Genomic DNA, 22,133 nt, shown 5'->3' on the forward strand with positions numbered 1-22,133 from the left:
CGTCAACTTGAGAAGTAAGCCTGTATGGTACCTACCATCTAAACAAAATATTCACATACATTTCATTTCAGCCTGCAATCTGATTAAACGACATCACACAAATTAATAGTTTATTTAATTAAAAAAATTAACCAATCTTGGTATTGGGTGAAACATGAGTCATACATTACTGTGTCCATGTAGAATGTAATGTCATACTTTGACAAAACAAACAACAGATGAAATGAGAATAAAAAGAAACATCAATAAATGAGTAACTGATAAAATCAAACAATGGAAAATCCAGGAAGGAATAATAACAATTTATGGTGAGTACAGATTGCTACTCACCATATGGAGGACATGACCACTGTCTCTGGTCAGTGAAGCCGGACTGCAAGTAACTCGTGTGCATTAGCTGTGCTTGTGTGGATGTGTGTGTTAACTACTTTAGCAGAAGGTTTTTTGGCTAAAAATTCACACACTTAGGAGTCTTTTTGTTGTGACTCTACATTTCCTCCCTATGGTGAGTAGCAATGTATCCTTTTTATAATACTTAGTGACTGGTAACTACTTTAAGATGAATACTGGAGGAAACCCAAGTAATGCAGTGTTCTAAGTCCCATGTCAAAATTTTTACCTTCAGACTTGATCCCATGCACAAGATGACATCAGCTTTTTCAGCAGCCTGACATGCGCCAGACCAATTTATTGGCCATTTCAGTTTTCCAGTTTCACCAAAGTGGACAATAGTGTCTACTAATGGCCTGCAGCAGGCGTAGCAGCGACGCATTGTGCGGTGGCTGAACCTAGCTGTCCTCTCGGTGACGTCAAACAGTCGCCAGTACTCACGGATGGGTTTGCAATCGCAACAAACCTACAGAATTTGAGGAAATTACAATAAATTTAGGACTAAGAGAGGTAAGGTTTCACTTATTGTTATAGGGAAATTTCAGTTAGCAATTGGGTTTTTCACAACTAAGTTAAGAACATTGTCAAGACTAACAAAATCATCACAAAAAGTGATTCTGATGCACCACTATGCCACAAAATAATTTTTGTAGCAGGTTTTCACTTTTATCCATTAAGAGAAAAAGTTAGGGCAAATGAAGATATACCGGTACAGAAAGTACTTTCGTAGTCTTTAAATTGTGCAAGCCCAAAAGAAAAGCTGGCACAAAAGAAAAACAGCAAGGTACTTGCATTTCTGAGGTGAACTATATTCATTCTTTAACAAAGTATATACGGCATAGAAAACTTAGTGTGTCAAAATTGTAAGCCAGGCTGGGGCTCAAACCTAAATATGAAACTTTTGCAAATGATATTTTTCTAAACAGGATGTAACTTTACCAGAGCTTTACTAGAAGTTTTCTGATTCACATTTAAAGTAGTGGAAAATAAAAATGAGATGAGATGCCCTGCCCCTCCATCCCTCTGATCTCAATTTCAAAGACACTTAATAGGATTCATTATGAGTAAGTGTCTAGGGTGGAGTGAATTAACAGAAATGCACATTAGAGTGATCGATGACTGTTAGAAGATTACCAGGGCAGAACAGTATAACTTTGTGTGTCCAGAAACAGAGGCTTACCTTATGTTCAATACATTAACATTTCAGCACTGCAGATGGCAAGTCAACAAAACAATTACAGAAAAGGATCTAAATATAACCAAAACCTAGTCTGACTGCCCTGTGATGGACGGAGCTGTAGGTAGGTCGGTTGGAGTTAAAGGTACCAAACTGAGGTTATCAGCCCTTCATCCTATATGTACCAAACCAGGAATTATTCCCAGAGGAAGGATACAAAAGGCAAATACTGCGAAGCCCGATTGTAACCGACATACAGTAAGACAGAGGTAAAACCAAGGAGACGTAGGACTGGAGTGAGGATGAGGTCAGGTGGGCAAACCGCTCTGCTCAGAATGCACCTGGAGACTCTGCAGCTCACCGGCACTATCTCACCATCTGTTACCCAAAGAAAATGACCAGCACAGAGAAGATGATAAAATTTTATAAAGGACAAAAAAAACTTTAAAAAATCGCAACTATAAAAGAATAAGGAGAATAAAATGTGGGAAGAGTAGAGGCCAGGCCAGGCCAGACCACAGAGCAAGGGCCGGCTGGAGACCTCTGTGCCAGAGCGTGCAAGCAGTGCCCCTCCAAAACATTGGGTGGTCAATGAGGCCAAAGTGCCCCACCTCATAAAACCAGGTCAGCTGCTGTGGTGTTATCCACTAGCACCAGAGGTAGTGCATCAGGAAGGTTTCGAGTTTGCAGCAAAGCAGTCTAGTAGGAAGTGGGCCACCATTAGGCAGGTGCCACTTCGACAATAAGGTGTGCCCTAATGTCCCTGTGAGAAGTTTGAGGCGAAAGACTGCCATGTGATTGTGACCTCCTTTAACATCCTCCTCAGCTTTTTCTTGGGAAGTCCTGGGGTACCATTCCCAGTTCCAAGCCTCCAACAACTGACGGTGTAGAGTCGACTGAAGGTAAAGTTTTGGGATCCCGATTTCCAAAATCGGCACTACGGTAGCCAATTTTGCCAAGAGGTCGGCATGTTCATCCCCTGAGAACCTGACATGTCCGGAGGTCCAAAGACGATCGGCCGTCCAGCTTGGAGGTCTGGAAGAAGATCCTGGGTAGTCACGATTAGTGGGTGACGAGGGTAACCATGGTCTGTAGACGGTAGTCTAGTCAGGTAGTCATTGCAGATCAGAAGCATCTTGATAGTGCAAGGATTAGCTTGGCTAATGGCTCATTTTATGGCCACCAATTCAGCAGTAAAGGCATTGTATCCATTCAGCAGGGAGTGTAGTTCACTAGACCTTGTGTGTGTGTGTGTGTGTGTGTGTGTGTGTGTGTGTGTGTGTGTGTGTGTGTGCGTGTGTGTGTAAAACTGGTTAATTCATTGACTTCTGAGCCTGATGTATAACATGGGTTATTTGTTTGGTTGTGTCTTTTATAAACATTTTATGTAGCGTGAAAAACATATTGTGCGTGCTCCGATCTGAGACCTGCGTAGACGGTGCATATGGAGCGATGTAACACAGCAGGGGCAAAGTGTGGCATGGTGAGTGCAATAGCACTTGCTAGACGTGGACATTTATGCTATTGTGACACCCCTTGAAGGTGTCATGAATGCCCTAGAGTAAACAAATGGACCCTGTAAATCTTAGATCTAAAGCTGAGTTCTATGTGGTCAGACATATTGAATGATGTATTTGACGTTATGAGTTATTGGTAATTGGATCTGTCTCCACAATTGATGTAAGCAGTTGAAAGATTACAGTAGATTAGCCTTGAAGACCTGTTCATCATTGTGCAGTGGGAAATAACAGTGCTCAATCAGGATCAGAAAATAATGCAGAAAAGAAAATAGAGTTATCTCAACTTCCCTAGCAGGTTTTGTCATTAATATAAAACCCGCTACTTCTTCTAAGGATGAAAATAGCAATTTCAGTCAGGGGGGGGGGGGGGGGTTGTACAATGCCAGAAGTAAAAAAACACCTTCCCATCAGGATGTGAGAAGTCAAATTAAGGTACTGTGCACACAGATTTTATAATTTTATACGGTGAAGTGTACTCTGCTTTAAGTGAACTGAGAGAGTTGAAATGGGTAGGCAGACCAATAGGGAGGCTGTCCTACACATAAGGTGAGATGCACTCAAGAAAGTCATGGCCTGTACCATATTTGCTGTAGAGGAGTCTGGGGACTCTCATCTGAAAGAACAAATGGTTGTACACTACTGTATTTACTCGAATCTAAGCCGCACTTTTTTTTCCGGTTTTTGTAATCCAAAAAACCGCTTGCGGCTTAGAATTGAGTGCAAAGGAAGCGGAAGTTCTGAAAAATGTTGGTAGGTGCCACCACAACTAACTTCTGCCTTCGAATATATGTAGCGCTACACAGGCATGCTGTGTAGGCACAAAGGTAAATGCTGGCGCCAAAACCTCTGCGTCAGTAAATAAAAAAAAAAAAAGGGGGTGGAAGACGAGCTTTTTTTCTCCGTCCCGAGTTTCGACCACTGCATTTTCATACATTATCCAATGAAGTAAATACAAATTCCGTATCGTTCATCTTCGAATGTAGCAGAATTTCAATGTACTACGAAAATCCGACTGGCAAGACTGTTTGGGATGTTTGTCAATATGGCCAACTCTACGTTCTGAATTTTTTCCTACCCGGTGAGAAGAGATGGTTGCTAATAGGAACCTGATGAAATGTGAATCACATGCAGTATTCTCTTCACCATAAGAATAATAGGAATATAAACATTTTGTCATATATTCTTTCGTGTTTGCTGCTATCTCATTTAAATCCTGTCTGCCTAATAAACTACGAAAATAGAGTGAGACAACAGCAAACGCGGAAGAATATACGTATCGTGTCATGTTTATATTCGTATTATTCTTATGCCTAATAGTGATACAGTCAGAAACGAAGCACGGCAACTGACTAGATTTTTAAATCTAAGATGACTCTAATTCCTGTGCAGAATTTGATGTACTAAAGAAGCGGCCGCAAAGATTTTCAAATGGAGAAAAATTTTCGCCTAACTCTAAATTAGAACATGTTCTATCATACGCAGTCTATTATTTGGTTCTTTTTGATCATTATCACAGAAAGCAGCAGTGTAAGTAACAAAAAATAGCAGTCTCTTGCCATTGTTTCACTAATGAGACGATTCCTCTCCCTTTTTTTTTTTTTTTTTTTTTTTTTAATTGTAAGCGGCGGTAGCACGCACAAAAGCAAGCCATTCCGCGAGCGGCGACAGGCTGTAAACACGCACTATCCGAATGCGACAAACAATGCATGACACAGTAAAGTATTGCATTTTCAGCTTAGAGTGACGTAAACACCTATAACAAAGAAAACGGCACATATCAGATCAAAGCAAAATAAGCAATCGATTCAAACCAGACGAAGCACGTAAAAAAGGAAGGGTACCCGTATAAATACGGACGGAGCTCCTGACGCATAGCAATGGCTACCTGGTAAAGCTTAACTGCTAAGCTTACGACTCGAACCAAACTACTGTAGCTGTATCGTCATTCATTCGACCTAAATTGTGTCTCATATTACAATGGGCCAACTTTGTTTCGATTTGGAAGTGCGGCCTAAAACTTTTCTCTCCCCTTGAATTTCGAGTCTCAAGTTTCAGGTGCGGTTTAGATTTGGGGAATTTTTTTTTCCCCTTTATTTCGAGTCTCATTTTTCAGGTGTGGCTTAGATTCGAGTAAATACGGTATCTGCCCGTAGAAAAGGATGAACTCAATTATTAAGTTGGAAAAGGCATGTTGAGTGACAATTGGTGACTTTATCAAAAGGGGTATCCTTACTAGTTTGGCACAAACAAATTTACCCTGGAACCAACGAGTCACACCTGCTTCACGGTGGCCAGCTACCTGGCCAAGAAAGGGATCCCAACAATTCCCCAGACCCCCTACAGTTCAGTTGTGGACCCGCCAGACTTTTTTTGGTTTCACAAACTAAAAACTTCCCTGAAAGGACGCAGTCATGGGACCCTGGAGGAGGTCCAAGCCGCCACGAGGAGGGCTTTGAAGGCCATCCCGGATTCAAGTGTTCAAGGCAGCATTTGAACAGTGGAAATCTCGCATGCAGCAGGTTGTTGACTCTCAAGGGTCATACATTCAAGAGTACTAAGTGGTTGTATCAATACCTACAATAAATTTTGATTCACAGGCTCAGTCTCATTACTATTTATACAAACCCTGTAAGTTAGAATCACAACTGTGCTGCCTCTGAGTGTGTAACAATCTAACAGGAACGCCTTGGTACGGTCACTTACTAGAGACATATTCTGTCCTAAATAAATAATCGTGCATGAACATTTGAAGGAAATATTCTATATGTTTATATATATTTACTAAGGAAAAATGAAATGGGTAACAAGCTGTAATATGATATCAAATATGTGACATTTAATTGTAAAGACAGCATTCAAGGAGTTTTACATGACCTCTTTCGTCTCAGTGGATGAACCTGTACTGTATAATAGGTTATTCGTGAGGATGACATATGTTCCACTTAAGACACTCATGATGGTGAAATTTGGTTGTGTCTTTTAGAAACATTTATGCAGTATGACAAATATACCATGCAGTGATGTAACACAGCAGAGGCAAAGCATGGCGTAGTGAGTGGAGAAGCACTAGCTAGACATGGACATTTATGCCTTTGCGATGCCTGTTCAATGTGTCATGAACACCCTGGAGAAAACAGACATATTATGGCATAAATGCTCAAGACAAATGAAGACTGTAAATCTTAGATTGTAAGTTGAGGTCGGTGTGATCAGACATACCGAATAATGTATTTGAAGTTATGAGTTATTGATAATTGGATCTGTCTTCACAATTAATGTAAATAGTTGAAGGAATACGGCAGAATCTCATTGAAGAGGTGTTTGTCATGCAGTAGCTGGAAATAGTGAGACATACTCCTACAGCATCACCCTGCCTGGAGTGAAAGTCGAGAAGAATAAGTTCGCGCATGGCATGAGAACAAAACATAAAGGCAATCATATTTGAGGAAGAACAGTAAACGGTAACTTAGACCACATCAAACTAACAAGTCTGCCACATATAATTCCCTACTCATGGTTTTACAGTTAAGTTTCCACACACACACACACACACACACACACACACACACACACACACACACACACACACACACACACATTCGGAATCTGGAAATGCATCATGAAGGGCCAGGAACAGGTGGCGAAACTCCACGGGGTTAACTAAATCTTTTGGTCCAAAGGATAAATCAAGACAGATATGAGGCTGGGGTACATGCCATGGGGGCATAAGCAATTGCTCTCTGACAAGAGGTGACAGTCAGGGAAGTTGGAGTCCAGAACACACACACTGTAGTCGAACTGCAATTGTGACCCTAATTCTCCATCTCTGTTGTGGGAGCTGGATCTCCCTACTAGGAAAAAGGATACTATAGTTTGGATGCTTAGGGGAGATGCAAACGTGTGAAGCATAATTGAGTAGCTGTTATTGGCACCTGATCCTTAGTGGGGTGGACCCCAGCCTCCACGAGGAGGATGTTCACAGGTCTAGTTTGAAAGGCTCCTCTTGCAAATCAGACATCACCGTTGTGTATCGTGTGCAGTGACTGCAATGCTGAGGGTGATGCCGAACCACATGCCAGACACTCATTATCGAGACAGGACAGAATGGGTTTTGCAAAGCTGTGGAGTCTGCATCCTAGCTGGTGTTACTAAGGCAGTGACATGTATTGTGTATTAAGGTGTAGCCAGCACCTTTGCTTAAGGTAGCGAAGTTGTGGAAGGTGTGTCAGTTGGGCATCGAAGGCCAGTGCGATGAGTCTCCACCACACTGAGTAACTGGTCGTTAAGGTAAATTTCTGGTAGTGGATGAAGAGCACAACAGTACGACACGAGTCTTGGTAATCGAATACAGAGCCGTGTATGAGGGACCTTGACTGCACATTCTGAATGGTGCCCTGCAGTCGGCGTTGAGCAGCACCCACACTAGAGGAACAGTAGCAAAAAAAAAAACAAAAAAAAAAACAACAACAACAACATTCTCTTTGATATGGGAGGTACTGTGGAAAGCACCAACACGAACCCAAGAAGTACGGTATAACAAGAAGCTCTACACAAAAATCGGAAGCGGGGACCCAGAGACCCTACTAATATAAGGTAATGAAAATGTGATGCCACAAACCTTTTGTAGGTCAAAGAAGACAGCAATATGGTATTAATGTTGGTCAAAAGCTATCCAGATGGCAGACTCCAGGCAACCAAATTATCAGCAGTGGAATCGCCTTGGAGAAATTGCCTACTGGACAGAGACAGAGGGCCCCGAAATTCAAGGAGCCAACACAGCCGGTCACACACTATGCATTCGAGAAACTTACACAGAATAATGGTGAGAGTAATTGGGAGATAGCTTTCCATCACTAGAGGACGCTTATCCATTTAACTACCTGGACGATGATAGTTTCTTGCCAGAGAACTCACACTCGCTCCAGAGACGATTGAAGATGGTAATAAGATGAACGCTGCAGTCCACTGATAGATGTTTGAGCATTTGTTATGGATGCAGTCTGGGTGTGTGGCTGCATCAGGGGAAAGGGCTACGGCACTGAAGAATTACCATGCACATTGGGCTCCAGGTGGTGCATAGTGAAAGGTAAGTGCAATCGCTCCACCTGCTATTTAAGAACACAAAAGGCAGAAGCTTGAGCATTATGCAGAGCAAAATGTTCAGCTATGTTGTCTGGGTCAGTGAAAGCTGCACCATTCAACAAAATACCAAGTACAGCTGCAGAGGACTGATCCATAGAGACATCTGATCTTTGCCCAGACCTGGAAGCAGGTGTACATGGCCAAATGGTTGAACAGTACAATTCCCTGCAGTCTTGCATCCGTTGTTTTATTAAGTGTCACACCCTGGCACGAATTCATTTACACGCAATGAGAGGCTCCATCAATGAATGCAGCTGTGGCACTGCGAAGTCCATCTGTGTTTCCTAATGGCCTCGGCGATTTCCAAGATCCACCATGGGTGAGGGGAGCTGAAGAATAGAGGATCGCTAAGTCAGCTGCTAATGGAGTGGCCGCTGTTGCACTCTGGAAAGTCGTGTCAGAGCCTCCATGAACGACAGCAGAAGTGAAAGCATACCAGTCAGCACTGTGGAGTGCCCATCTGGATAGGTCCACAGGGGAAAACACGTGGGCTGCAAATAGAAAGATCAATGGCCGAGTAAGTTCCATGTGCCGCACTGTAGTGGTACATCCCATTCCCTGAATGAGAGGTGTCATGACCTTAATAACGTATGTCAGGGAGGTGGGGAGGTGTTTTAAATCTTAAGTGTTGACACTGGAGCTAATGATCATCTGTCATGTATGCAGTACAGAGTGGCAGAATACGAGTTGGTAGCTGTCCTCATTAACTATGTATTGAGATGTAATTTTAAAGATAACAACCTAAGAAGGTGAATTTAATCTCACTTCTTATTTATGTGGTGGAGTGAATGAGAACGAGAAGTTAATTTTCAGCAGATTTCTTTGCAGCCTGTAAGGAAGTGAAGTCTGAGCCAAGTTGGAGGAAGAAGGCACACAGGTTCAGGACACAGACTACCTGGACCCTCATTAATAATACGTAACAGTGACTCACAATTCTGTAAGCAACATGCATTGCATATAAAAGGAGCGCTCAGGTGGCAACTTATTTAAGTGTTTTGTGCACGAAGTGAAATATAACAAACCACCATGCAGCTCAAGCCAACCTGAAACACTTCAGCAGCGAAGCATGTCGAGGCACCAGTACTGGGGAGACATCTGCCAGTAAGTTTTCAATGTCTTTACCACAGTCAGTGATCGTGGTTTCACCACACAAAGAGTTATGGCCACTGAAGTTGCCCAAGATTAGAAAAAGTGACAGGATCTGAGAAACCAATGCAGAAGACAAATTGTTCCGAGGCACTCCACCCTAAAATAATCGGCACAATTCTAGCCACAAAGGGCATTGGTTCACATTGCTGGAAACCGAGTTTCCTGAAAGACAATGCAGAAAGCGGGGGAGGAGATTAAGAAATGTTTTAACTCAGCCAGTCGGTGTAAAATCCGCTACAATTCCACTGGAGAATCTCAGCATCACCTTCTGCCACCAGTTGAGATGTTATGATATTAATACTTACAAAATCTGAGAAATGTTGTGTGGTGTGATCTGGAACCTCAGGAGCCACTGAGATCACTACCCCGACCACAGAAGCAGATCATAGGCCGCCGGAATTTTCCACCTCTTATAAGACTTCTCTTTATCTTTCTCCTCCTTACATGTTTCGAATGACTGGAAGGGCTTTCCTGAATTAGTCTCAGGAACTGAGGGAGATCATGAAGCCCTATGACCAGCAACCTGTGGCTCCTTCAACCACTGGCTGGTATCCGGTTACAGATCGGTGTAAACCTCGGAAGTGAGTGTCCCGAGCGACCTTTTATTGGCACGGAAGCCTGGAGAACAGTGATATTTCTCTGGCTGGGGTATGGGGTTTGGTGTCCCTGGCAGGCGTGAAACTGCTGCTCCCAAACCCAAAGTGACTCAGGGGAAGCAGCAGGAGGAGGAGGAGGAGGAGGAGGAGGAGGAGGAGAGCATCCAACAATCAGTGAGTTAGGCATGGTCGAGTGGCTCGAGGATACATAATTGGGGAGAGTAGCATTGGTACAGAGGGTGACATTGTCATAGCTATAGCACACGATGATGTCAAGCACGCAGGATGTAGATGCTCATACTTTTCCTTGGCCTCTTGATATGTCAGCCTGACCAGAGTCTTACATTCCTGTATTTTTTTCCTCTCTCTGTACAGTGCAGCCTGGTAAGCAGAGAGAATAGTGCTCTCCCCAGTTGACACAGAAAAGGGTGAGGAACACATTTGTATACAACCGTCGTCCACAATCCCTACAGACTGCACTGTTGTCACAACACGAAGACATGTGCCTGAATTTCATTTGAAGCACCACATAGATGGTGTAAGGGAAGAGAGGGCTGCGGGTCAGGATGGTGGTGAGTGCATACAGTTTCACATCCGGTCACTATACCATCACCTTTATCTTTTCAGGCAACAAATCACCCTCAAAGATGTAGCAACCCTACTGCCCTTTGACCCACTATGGACACGAAGGAAAAGGTGTATGCCACGGTGCTCCAAGTTGGCATTGCAGAGGGGGATCACGATGGAAAATGATGCCTTGAATCATCTTTAGACTGTAATGGAGAGTAATAGTCACTGGAATGTTACCCAGCTTGTCACAGGCAAGCAATTGTTACCCAGCTATTCACAAAGCAAGCAATACCCGTCACTGGGCAGGGGATGCTGTTTTAATCAAAACTGACCCACTCTTCAGTTTGGAGAAGGCTACAACATCCCCAAACTTGTCCTCTATAGTCTCTACAAAGAATAAAGAGTTTGTGGCCAATAAAGAATCCCCGTGTATCCTTGTAGAAACAGGTATTCAGGAGAGATTTCTCTGACGCAGTGTCCCTATCACAATGGGAACATACTCCTTGGCATACATGGGAGGTTTCAGCTGAGGCATCAACAGTACTATCCCTGCGTTGTCTGGGGACTACTACTGTGCAGGTACTTGACAATCTCCCTCCCCCCTGCCCCTCACAACGGGATGGCTATCATGTTGGGTTTTGTGTTTGCTCCTTTACTGTAAAGGTGTTGAGGTAGAACATGCGTCACATTGGGCAACCTTGGAGGGGGGGAGAGAAAATTTGGAAAAGTGATAGCCGGTCAAAGGCAACAATGTAGACCATTAACGGAAAGGTGTACAAAGCGCTGGAAGTGAAGTGGAGAACTAGGATCCTAAATCATGTACCAAGTCTAAGCGGAATCTGCACCAGATAGACCATCCAATGGATAGAGGGGAGAAAAAATTAGAAGAAGTAAAAGCTTGCAGCACAGAAAGTAAACTAGTGCTACAAATGCTGCGGCCCTGTGTGTGTGTAGTGTAAGTGTGTGTGTGTGTGAGGGGGGGGGGAGGGGGGGAAAATAGAACGTGGGGGAAAAGAGAACGCAGCGGAGAGAGCGGGGGGAGAGAGTGGGTGGGGGAGTGAGAGCAGGCGGGGGACCGGAGTGGGGATGTGGGGGGAGAGAGTGGGGGGGGGGGGGGAGTGGTGTGGAGGGAGGGAGGGGAGAGAGCGGCGCTCGGAGGGGGGGGAGAGAGAGCGGCGCTCGGAGGGGGGGGGGGAGAGAGAGCGGCGCTCGGAGGGGGGGGAGAGAGAGCGGCGCTCGGAGGGGGGGGGGGAGAGAGAGCGGCGCTCGGAGGGGGGGGAGAGAGAGCGGCGCTCGGAGGGGGGGGAGAGAGAGCGGCGCTCGGAGGGGGGGGAGAGAGAGCGGCGCTCGGAGGGGGGGGAGAGAGAGCGGCGCTCGGAGGGGGGGGGGAGAGAGAGCGGCGCTCGGAGGGGGGGGGGAGAGAGAGCGGCGCTCGGAGGGGGGGGGAGAGAGAGCGGCGCTCGGAGGGGGGGGGAGAGAGAGCGGCGCTCGGAGGGGGGGGAGAGAGAGCGGCGCTCGGAGGGGGGGAGCGAGAGCGGCGCTCGGAGGGGGGGGGGAGAGAGCGGCGCTCGGAGGGGGGGGGGAGAGAGCGGCGCTCGGAGGGGGAGGGGGAGAGAGCGGCGCTCGGAGGGGGGGGGGAGAGAGCGGCGCTCGGAGGGGGGGGGAGAGAGCGGCGCTCGGAAGGGGGGGGGGAGAGCGGCGCTCGGAAGGGGGGGGGAGAGCGGCGCTCGGAGGGGGGGGGGAGAGCGGGGGCCGGAGGGGGGGGAGAGAGCGGGGGCCGGAGGGGGGGAGAGAGCGGGGGTCGGAGGGGGGGAGAGAGCGGGGGTCGGAGGGGGGGAGAGAGCGGGTGTCGGAGGGGGGGAGAGAGCGGGTGTCGGAGGGGGGGGGAGAGCGGGGGTCGGAGGGGGGGGAGAGCGGGGGTCGGAGGGGGGGGGGGGAGTGCGGGTGTCGGAGGGGGGGGAGTGCGGGGGTCGGAGGGGGGGAGAGAGCGGGGGTCGGAGGGGGGGAGAGAGCGGGGGTCGGAGGGGGGGAGAGAGCGGGGGTCGGAGGGGGGGAGAGAGCGGGGGTCGGAGGGGGGGAGAGAGCGGGGGTCGGAGGGGGGAGAGAGCGGGGGCCGGAGGGGGGGAGAGAGCGGGGGCCGGAGGGGGGGAGAGAGCGGGGGCCGGAGGGGGGGAGAGAGCGGGGGCCGGAGGGGGGGAGAGAGCGGGGGCCGGAGGGGGGGAGAGAGCGGGGGTCAGAGGGGGGGAGAGAGCGGGGGTCGGAGGGGGGAGAGAGCGGGGGTCGGAGGGGGGAGAGAGCGGGGGTCGGAGGGGGGAGAGAGCGGGGGTCGGAGGGGGGAGAGAGCGGGGGTCGGAGGGGGGAGAGAGCGGGGGTCGGAGGGGGGAGAGAGCGGGGGTCGGAGGGGGGACAGAGCGGGGGTCGGAGGGGGGAGAGAGCGGGGGTCGGAGGGGGGAGAGAGCGGGGGTCGGAGGGGGGAGAGAGCGGGGGTCGGAGGGGGGAGAGAGCGGGGGTCGGAGGGGGGAGAGAGCGGGGGTCGGAGGGGGGAGAGAGCGGGGGTCGGAGGGGGGAGAGAGCGGGGGTCGGAGGGGGGAGAGAGCGGGGGTCGGAGGGGGGAGAGAGCGGGGGTCGGAGGGGGGAGAGAGCGGGGGTCGGAGGGGGGAGAGAGCGGGGGTCGGAGGGGGGAGAGAGCGGGGGTCGGAGGGGGGAGAGAGCGGGGGTCGGAGGGGGGAGAGAGCGGGGGTCGGAGGGGGGAGAGAGCGGGGGTCGGAGGGGGGAGAGAGCGGGGGTCGGAGGGGGGAGAGAGGGGGGGGGTCGGAGGGGGGAGAGAGGGGGGGGGTCGGAGGGGGGAGAGAGGGGGGGGTCGGAGGGGGGAGAGAGGGGGTGGGGTCGGAGGGGGGAGAGAGGGGGGGGGGTCGGAGGGGGGAGAGAGGGGGGGGGTCGGAGGGGGGAGAGAGGGGGGGGGGTCGGAGGGGGGAGAGAGGGGGGGGGATCGGAGGGGGGAGAGAGCGGGGGTCGGAGGGGGGAGAGAGCGGGGGTCGGAGGGGGGAGAGAGCGGGGGTCGGAGGGGGGAGAGAGCGGGGGTCGGAGGGGGGAGAGAGCGGGGGTCGGAGGGGGGAGAGAGCGGGGGTCGGAGGGGGGAGAGAGCGGGGGTCGGAGGGGGGAGAGAGGGGGGTCGGAGGGGGGTCGGAGGGGGGAGAGAGGGGGGTCGGAGGGGGGAGAGAGGGGGGTCGGAGGGGGGAGAGAGGGGTTGGAGGGAGATTCATTGATTATTTATCCTGGCTATGTTTCACATTTCTGTTTGTTATTGTCTCAGTGGCGAACGTAATCAGTGAGTTACTGCTTATATTGATTTGGTCATCTAATTACTTTATTTTTATTGCAAGGTCTCTTTGTATATGAAAGTTTTCCTGTGATGTCATAACCCATTCTACCTTTGCTGAATGCCTTATAAAATGTGGACCTCAACCATCCAACATGGAACTGGATATGAAAATTATCAGAGTGAAAAATTACAAGAACAAACTTCTGACATTACAAGAAAACTTTCATATACTAAGAGCCCTCGCCAAAAAAAGAAAGTAATCACTGAGCAAATCAACATAAACAGTAACTCACTGATCATATTGAGCACTAAGATAATAACAAACAGAAACATAACCTGAATAAATAATTAATGAATATTCCCCCCCCCCCCTCTCTCTCTCTCTCTCTCTCTCTCTCTCTCACACACACACACACACCACACACAAAATGAAAAAAATATCAAACCACACACACAAAGCATGAAAGATAAACGGCAACACTACACACTATAAACCCACACATGTTGAACACACAATGAAAAATGCACGTGAAGTTTTGTAATAAATGTGTGTGAAAAAAAAAAAACAGAAATTAATTGTCTTTCATATGGGGACTGAATGAACATATCTCACAGACTACACACATGGAGTAGCAACATTGGAAATCATAACATCATACAATATTTTAAACGGAAGCTATTTGTGCTGTAAAAGTGGTTTCTAATCCAAAAAACATGAGAAATGTAACATAGTACCATATTTGTAACTACTACATATATAAAAAGAAACATGTGCTGCAGCACACTGAAGATGCTTCACAAATAAAAGAAGCAAAACTCATACGGCAAAAAATAAACTGTCCTTCATTAGATACAAAGATGGAACATACCTCCATGAGGTAGAATAATGGTTTTAAAATTTGAAACGCAAGCACCGATTGCATTATACTCTGCACCTTTCACTTGACTAACTCTCTTTGCATCTAAATGAGCTTTAAAAATTTGCTCCTTCACCAACTGTCTTCTTTTTAAATGCTAATCTTTTCTTGACTGGAATTACAGCAGATGGTAGTTCAATCACTTTCCAAACATCATTATTCTTCAGAGTTAATTTCTTCATTGATTGCAAATATTCATTCCACTCTTTCATAAGAAAGAACTGTTTCATAATAAGATAATGGTTCGTCACTGTTCCTCCTTCTCAACATTTGTTTGTGCTTCTTGAGTATATAAGCCTCCCCTTCGGAAGGAAGGATCATTGGATGACATTTGCTTAAACTCATTTTTTCCTTCTATTATTTTTCTTGGCCTGCATCAATTTTGCGAAGTTTGAGAATGTTCCACGAGTTACTGATTAACTTAATTTTCATCTGTGAAACAATCAAATCTCTCTTCAGTGTTAGAATCTTCTCTCTTACTTTTTCTTTCATTTTCTATTCTTGGCAATGGTAATGCTCTTTCATTGTAGAGTTCAATAAATTTTTACTTGTCTCTGTTTTCAGCTGAGCCTTTGCCATTCAAAAATTCTATGAATATACAGTCCCTAAACTCCACAACCTGCTTCGTTTCTGGCATCCAGATTCCGCATCCACAGACATATACAGTATCCCATAAGAATGCCTTTTTCTGTCCTTGTGGATAATTTAGAGCAATGACACTGTTTGGATACGTAAACATCCTATCGCGTGTAAATGTTGGGCACATGGCTTTCACCTGTCACAATTCATGACATTTTTTCATTGTTGTAGCTATTTGCAACACCACTTCCTATGTACACCACAGCATACAACAATCAACCCAAGAAATCTTTGGTAAATTGCTTCGTTGCAACTGCGACCATTAAAGTTCTATAGAAATGTTTAGCTTCACCAATTTCTGCGGCTTATAAGTCATTGTTTCTTCAATGCAGAGTCGCTTTATGTATTTACATGTTTGTTTTTCTGTTTGAATCTTCCACTTTTCGAATTCTCCAAACACTTCAGCCTTATTTTTTTTAAAAACCATACAAGTACATATATGCTTGCATCATCCATCATACTCAAAATATATGTCACCTCCATAATTTTGAACGCTAATATCTCCTATGAGATCAAAATGAACAACTTCTAAAGTGGTTATTCATTCCTTTACGTACTGTGTTACAGCTTTTGGAAACAGTCTTCGTGTCGATTTGCCCGCATAACATTCATTAATTATTTTGGCCCTTACTGTACTTTTTCCCCACAGTCTGACAACCTCGATAGGCCTCCATTACTACCAAGGGATCCTAAAAGTACTAGTAAATTGTATGTCTTCTAGACTACACACATAGGTAGATTACTCTGTCGAGTTCCAAAAAGAATTGGACATGAACAACCACCAAATTCTGTCCTCATGGCTGAATCTTTGAGGGTGAATTCTGGGGTATCAATCTCAGATCCCTTCGGGGCAAAATCTATCAATGGAAAACCCAGGATGGAATAATGACAATATTATGAAAATAATAGAGGAGACACTGAGTTGCTGACCCGCAGCCTTTTGATGCGACTGTCTCCAACTCAGCGTCTCCTCTATAACAAATCACCTTCGAGAAAGTGATGTGTTGCTACCATGTCTTTCTCTATTTGACAAACGATGGTTGAAACCTCAGAAAGTGTTTTCATGTCAGTTAAGTAGTTGATTTCGACCTGCAGACTTCGCAGAATGTTTGTTTCTTTTGTGCATGAGCTCAAGTTTACATTTATGCAATGTATCTGCAAGACAGGGCGACACACACAGTCTTTCTGCATGCTGACACTTGCCTGTAGGTCAATTACATGGCCCCTTGCACTGCTGTTCTCGCTCCGAATTGGACTGTGCGCCATGGAAGCTAGAAGGACATGACAATATTTTGATGACTTCACAGTAAATGAAGAATTTTACTACCTGAAAGTGATAGCTGCAATTTTCTCAGACACGTCCAGAAGGGAGTGTATAGCCACTGAGCTTACATTATTTCAGAAGTCATGGTAGCCACTGAGCTTAGATTACTTAAAAAGTAATGGTAATTTTCACCTCTTCTGCTTGTTTATAATTATAACAACAGATCTCTTCATTTTTTATTGTTTTCCCATTTCCTCTACCAATATCCTGTCAGGTCCCCAGAGGATTTAATTAACAAAATGACATAGCTACTCATAATGTAAAGGTTCAGCCAGTATTTCTTACGCGGACGCCGCGCAGTACCGCAGACACGGAAGGGAAAGTGTCACACAGTACAAATAGCCTGAGCTAGTAAACACGTCGAGGATACGAACAGCGCGTCTCTCGGACCTTGGAGGGTGAGAAGGAACTTTCCATCCAGGACTCGGCCCAACATATCGAAACCAATGTAGGTCCACAGCGACGAAATGTCCGGGAAGACCGAAAAATAAGTTAGAGAAAGCGGATGCGAGGGCTGCGTCCGAGCAGGGCAGACCTTCACAATGGGTATTTAAGGCCATCCACGAGCAGCACGAAGCAGAGTCATCGCAGAAGTCGAAGAGGGCACAAGCAGCGCCCAAGGCCCGGTAGCATCGAGAAGGTAGCATCCGCTAGTGATGAGTTTATAGTAACTGCAACTACGAGAAGACGGTGATGCTCTTGTGGAATCAACTACAACTGTTAGTTAAGTAGAAGTTTTACCGTGGAATAGTTTTGAACAGGGACAGTTTGTCTCTGCCTCAAGTAGCCTCTACAGCTAGTTTCAGTAATAGAAGGAATAAGCCACTGGCTGGTGCTTGTCTCCTGTGGATAAGATCAGGGTCCTTTATTTAAACGAAGAGTAAAGTGGAGATTCTGGCTGAATCTATAGAAGTGTACAGAGTAAGGGGAAGGGTCTGACACCTCACATGTTCTTTGTGATATTAGTTTAATAAATTACGTTAAAGGAGAAATCTCACCTTGCTGTTTTTTCAGTGCAGCCAATTCCCCCATTGTACCCGCTACCTATTGGAAGTATTGTCTAAGGTATCTACACCACCTACACGTCCTTAGACAGTCCAGGAGATTCTACTCCCTCTCACCTCCATAATAAAGACTAGTTAAAGGGAACCGCAAACCCATAATTGTCGTCAGCGTCCCGACTGCGCCACGCAGGCTCCACCAACTCTATATTGGTATCCGTGACCTGTGCCGGGACGCGACAATCCGTCATGATATTTTCTTTTGTAGTACTAGATAGGGATAATTTTAAGTAGTTATACAGCAATAGCAATAGATCACAAGTCCTCATTTATATGAGTAACAAATGGAGGTAGGGACATGCCATCATTTTCCCAGCATTCTAATAGTACACTGTGCCTAGTAGATGAGTTAATACGTGCAACAAATTCTGTGGTGTCGTCACAGCTGTCCTGCCAGGACAAGGTATTACTAAAAACTACTTGCGTCCTCCACTAGGACTTGTTTTGGCAGCTCAGCAGTGTGGCGGCATCCGCTGCCCAAGTAATGAGTGTGGCAGCATGGATTTAGAGTTTTTTGATGTTGAACTGATTATTAGTGAACTGAAAAAATATTCAGGGATGTGGGATGTTCATAAAGACAGAACAAAAACGAAAAATGTGTGCTTGTTGTATATGACTTGAGCAAAAATAAGAAAAGCTACAGAATGAAACAGGTAAGCTTTTGTCACTGAAGGACTAAAATGAAATCCCATATTTCATTGTTAACAGCTAAATCCTTCTTGACATTTAACATTTTGTGGAAAATTCTCCATGTGGCTGAAAGGAATGCTGAACATGCATTCAACAGATCTTCTGGCAAAGGTATGATGATAATCGATTGTGGGCTTTTGATTAGGAACTACGGTACAGCTGCATAACATTTTGTGGTAGAAAAAAATGCTTCATTTCCAATAAATATGAGAGGAAAAATTGGTTTTTACATTCATGGTACAATTATGCCATTTGGAATATGCAGTTTGTTATTTTGGCACAACTAGACAAACTTTGACTTCTCAAATGAGATACCCTATGATTTTCTTCTATAGACACCAATATCAACAAGAGAAATTCATAGTTTAAATCAGCTATAGTGAACATAACTACACACACACACACACACAAAAAAAAAAAAAAAAAAAAAAAAATTGCGGCTAAACAATGTTTCTACTGGAGGAATAGCTGCACTCATATTGGGCCTTTGCCACTGATTAAAGCATTAATCCTGTAGTCCAGTTGATAAAAACATATAAAGTTGAAAGTTTATATGGAAGTAATTAAGAAATTTTCACTGTCTTTTGTCAGCTTCACGAACATTATCATAGAACTACATCCGAGATGATGTTTTGGTATCATTGGTTATTCCAACAAACATCTCTCCTTTCTTTTGAAGTAACTTTTATACCTGTACATATCCATTATGTATGCTTGCTTATCCAGCACCGAGGTGGAAATTTTGTATCACTTCGATTCCAAGTATGAAATGCTGCGTAGATGGACACAGAGTCCTGGGTCAAATATTCGTTTGACACTTGTGTGATCTGGGGCTTACGAAATGAGAAGACTGCATACACACTCTGAAGAACTCATTTCAAAACTCTTATTTAACAAAATGTGGTCCATATTAGTTACATGGATAATAAAGATGAGTGAATAATAAACAAAACAGTGATCAAGTAACTAAGAAGGTAGTACTCTGAAGTAGAATGTCCTGCTGCTCTGATGACTCTACAAACTCTTTTGACCATATTTACAATGAGTAAACCCACACTTAGAGAGCTACTATCTGTTCCTCACGCAAAATTTTCCACCATTCAACCATAACCCTAAATCACACCACACCATCAGTTTTTTCTTTCCAAATACAGAGTCTTTGATGTAAAACCCCAGCTACTCCCATTACCTAGCTACAAAGAGCATACTATTTGTTACACACAGAAATAAATCTGATCCTCTGCCAGGTGTTGACTACTTGCAGTCATGTTCAGAAATGAGGAAATATCCTCCCTACTTATTCTTCTCAGCCCTGACAAATAAATACCTCACTGCTTAAACAACTTATGATGTACTGGTATTATGAGAAGGAAAGCTGCTACTCACCATATAGCAGAGATGCCGAGTCACAGACAGGCACAACAAAAAGACTCTCACAATTAAAGCTTTTGGCCATTAAGGCCTTCATGAAAACACACACACACACACACACACACACACACACACACACACACACACACGACAGCAGACCCACGCAACTGAAACCACACTGCGAGCAGTAGAACCAGAGAATGATGAGAGTGATGACTGTGTGGGGGAAGGAGGAGGCTGGGGCTGGGAGGGGTAGGGATAGTGTAGTGAGGGTGGCGGACAGTGAAGTGCTGCAGGTTAGACGGGGGGAGGGGGGGGGGGGGGGCAGGAGAGAGGTGGGGAGGGGAGGGGGGAGAAGTAGCGGAAAAGGAGAGAAATAAAAAGACTGGGTGTGGCGGCGGAATGACGGCTGTGCAGTGCTGGAATGAGAACAGGGAGGGGGCTGGATGGGTGAGGACAGTGATTAATGAAGGTTGAGGCCAGGAGGATTACGGGAATGAAGGATATATGGCAGGGAAATTTCCCACCTGCACAACTCAGAAAAGCTGGTGTCTGTGGGAAGGATCCATATGCCACAGGCTGTGAAGCAGTGATTGAAATGAAAGATATCATGTTTGACTGTGTGTTAAGTCACAGCGTGGTCCACCTGTTTCTTGGTCACAGTTTGACAGTGGCCATCAATGTGGACAGACAGCTTGTTGGTTGTCATATTTACATAGAATACAGCATAGTGGTTGCAGCTTAGCTTGTAGATCACATGACTCGTTTCACAGGTAGCCCTGCCTTTGATGAAATAAGATGATGCCAGTGACCGGACTGGAGTAGATGGTGGTGGGAGGCTGTATGGGACAGGTGTTGCATCTAGGTCTATTACAGTAGTATGAGCCATGAGGTAAGGGTTTGGGGGTTGTGTAAGGATGGACGAGTATATTGTGTAGGTTTGGTGGACAGCGGAATACCACTGTGGGAGAGATGGAAAGCATAGTGGGCCGGACATTTCTCATTTCAGGGCACAGTGAGAGGCAGTCTAAACACTGGCGGAGAATGCAATTCGGTTGCTCCAGTCCTGGGTGGTACTGAGCTACAAGAGGAATGCTCCTCTGTGACTAGATGGTGGGACTTGGGAGGTGGTGGGAGACTGGAAAGATAAGGCTACTGTGCCTTGTTGTGCAATCTTGTGTGTGTGTGTGTGTGTGTGTGTGTGTGTGTGTGTGTGTGTGTGTGTGTGTTCTGTTGATGAAGGCCTTAATGGCCAGAAGCTTTAATTGTGAGCGTCTTTTTGTTCTGCCTACCTACGACTCAGCATCTCCACTATATGGTAATTAACTTCTCATAATATTGTTACATTCCATTGTTTGATTTATGATAGATTGATGAATAATGTGTGTTGCCACAGTGTTATTACTTCCTAACTTTTTGTATCACTGGACATGTATCTGTGACAAACCAAAGTGCTTCAACTGTCCCACATACTGACTCACTCACCGTACTCAGTTAAACATAAGGCTTCTTGTGACAGTAATGTGTCACAATACTGTGCAGATTTCTATACGATCATGAACACAAACCAAAATATAGTTCACCAATACAAAAGCTGCCAGCAAATTATTCACATTTAGCCAGCTGTATGCAGAAGGTCCGTTCACCTCAGCAACAGTTTCACAATCTGTGCCCACTGGATCAAGACCCCCCCCCCCCCTCTCTCTCTCACTCTCAACACTAACTTTTCTGAACTGTTTAGATAATAAACTTCCCTCTGCTGAACACGTCCATGAGTCTTACAACACCGATAACTTCAATCTCTGCTAGTCCTTGCCCTGCAGTATTCTATTTCATTTGCTCTTGTCCCTGCCACTGGAAAAGAATACGAAAAAAAAGCACCACATTCCTAACACTGAATATGTCTAACACTCGACTTGACACCTGTGGCTCGTCCAGTAAGTGCAAAGTCATTTTCTACCGTTTGTAACTGCAGTTCCAGTTCGTCTCCTTAATGTGCTTTTCTATTTCCATTCTTTCCTACTTGGTCTTCCTTTCTTTTCTTTAGAAATAACTAAATAAATGAATAAAAGTCCTTTTACATCACGCTCCAAAAATGTGTGTCGTCTCCCTGTTCCCTACCTCACATATATTTTTTGCTTATGTTCCTCTTGCCATAAAGTTATTGTATCACACGTTCTTTTCAGTTCATAAAAAAGTGTTATTTGCTTTTGGTTTTCCATACTAGGGACTATTATTATGAAAATTCATTATATTAACATGTAT

At 45.7% G+C, this 22,133-nt stretch overlaps 1 protein-coding gene across 3 annotated transcripts in view; it reads right to left on the reverse strand.

The window, feature by feature from the left end:
• Positions 1-22,133, reverse strand: part of LOC126456762 (uncharacterized) — a 190,114-nt gene that overhangs the window by 72,314 nt on the left and 95,667 nt on the right. For 2 of the 3 annotated variants that reach the window (XM_050092518.1, XM_050092520.1), the window contains one exon: positions 620-856. The exons of the other annotated variant lie outside the window; for it this stretch is intronic. In XM_050092518.1, coding sequence (XP_049948475.1) covers positions 620-856 — 237 coding nt within the window. The remainder of the gene's footprint in view (positions 1-619; positions 857-22,133) is intronic. 3 annotated transcript variants of the gene reach the window in all.

This window comes from Schistocerca serialis, chromosome 2 (assembly GCF_023864345.2).
Source record: "Schistocerca serialis cubense isolate TAMUIC-IGC-003099 chromosome 2, iqSchSeri2.2, whole genome shotgun sequence".
Classification (NCBI taxonomy): Eukaryota; Metazoa; Arthropoda; class Insecta; order Orthoptera; family Acrididae; genus Schistocerca; species Schistocerca serialis.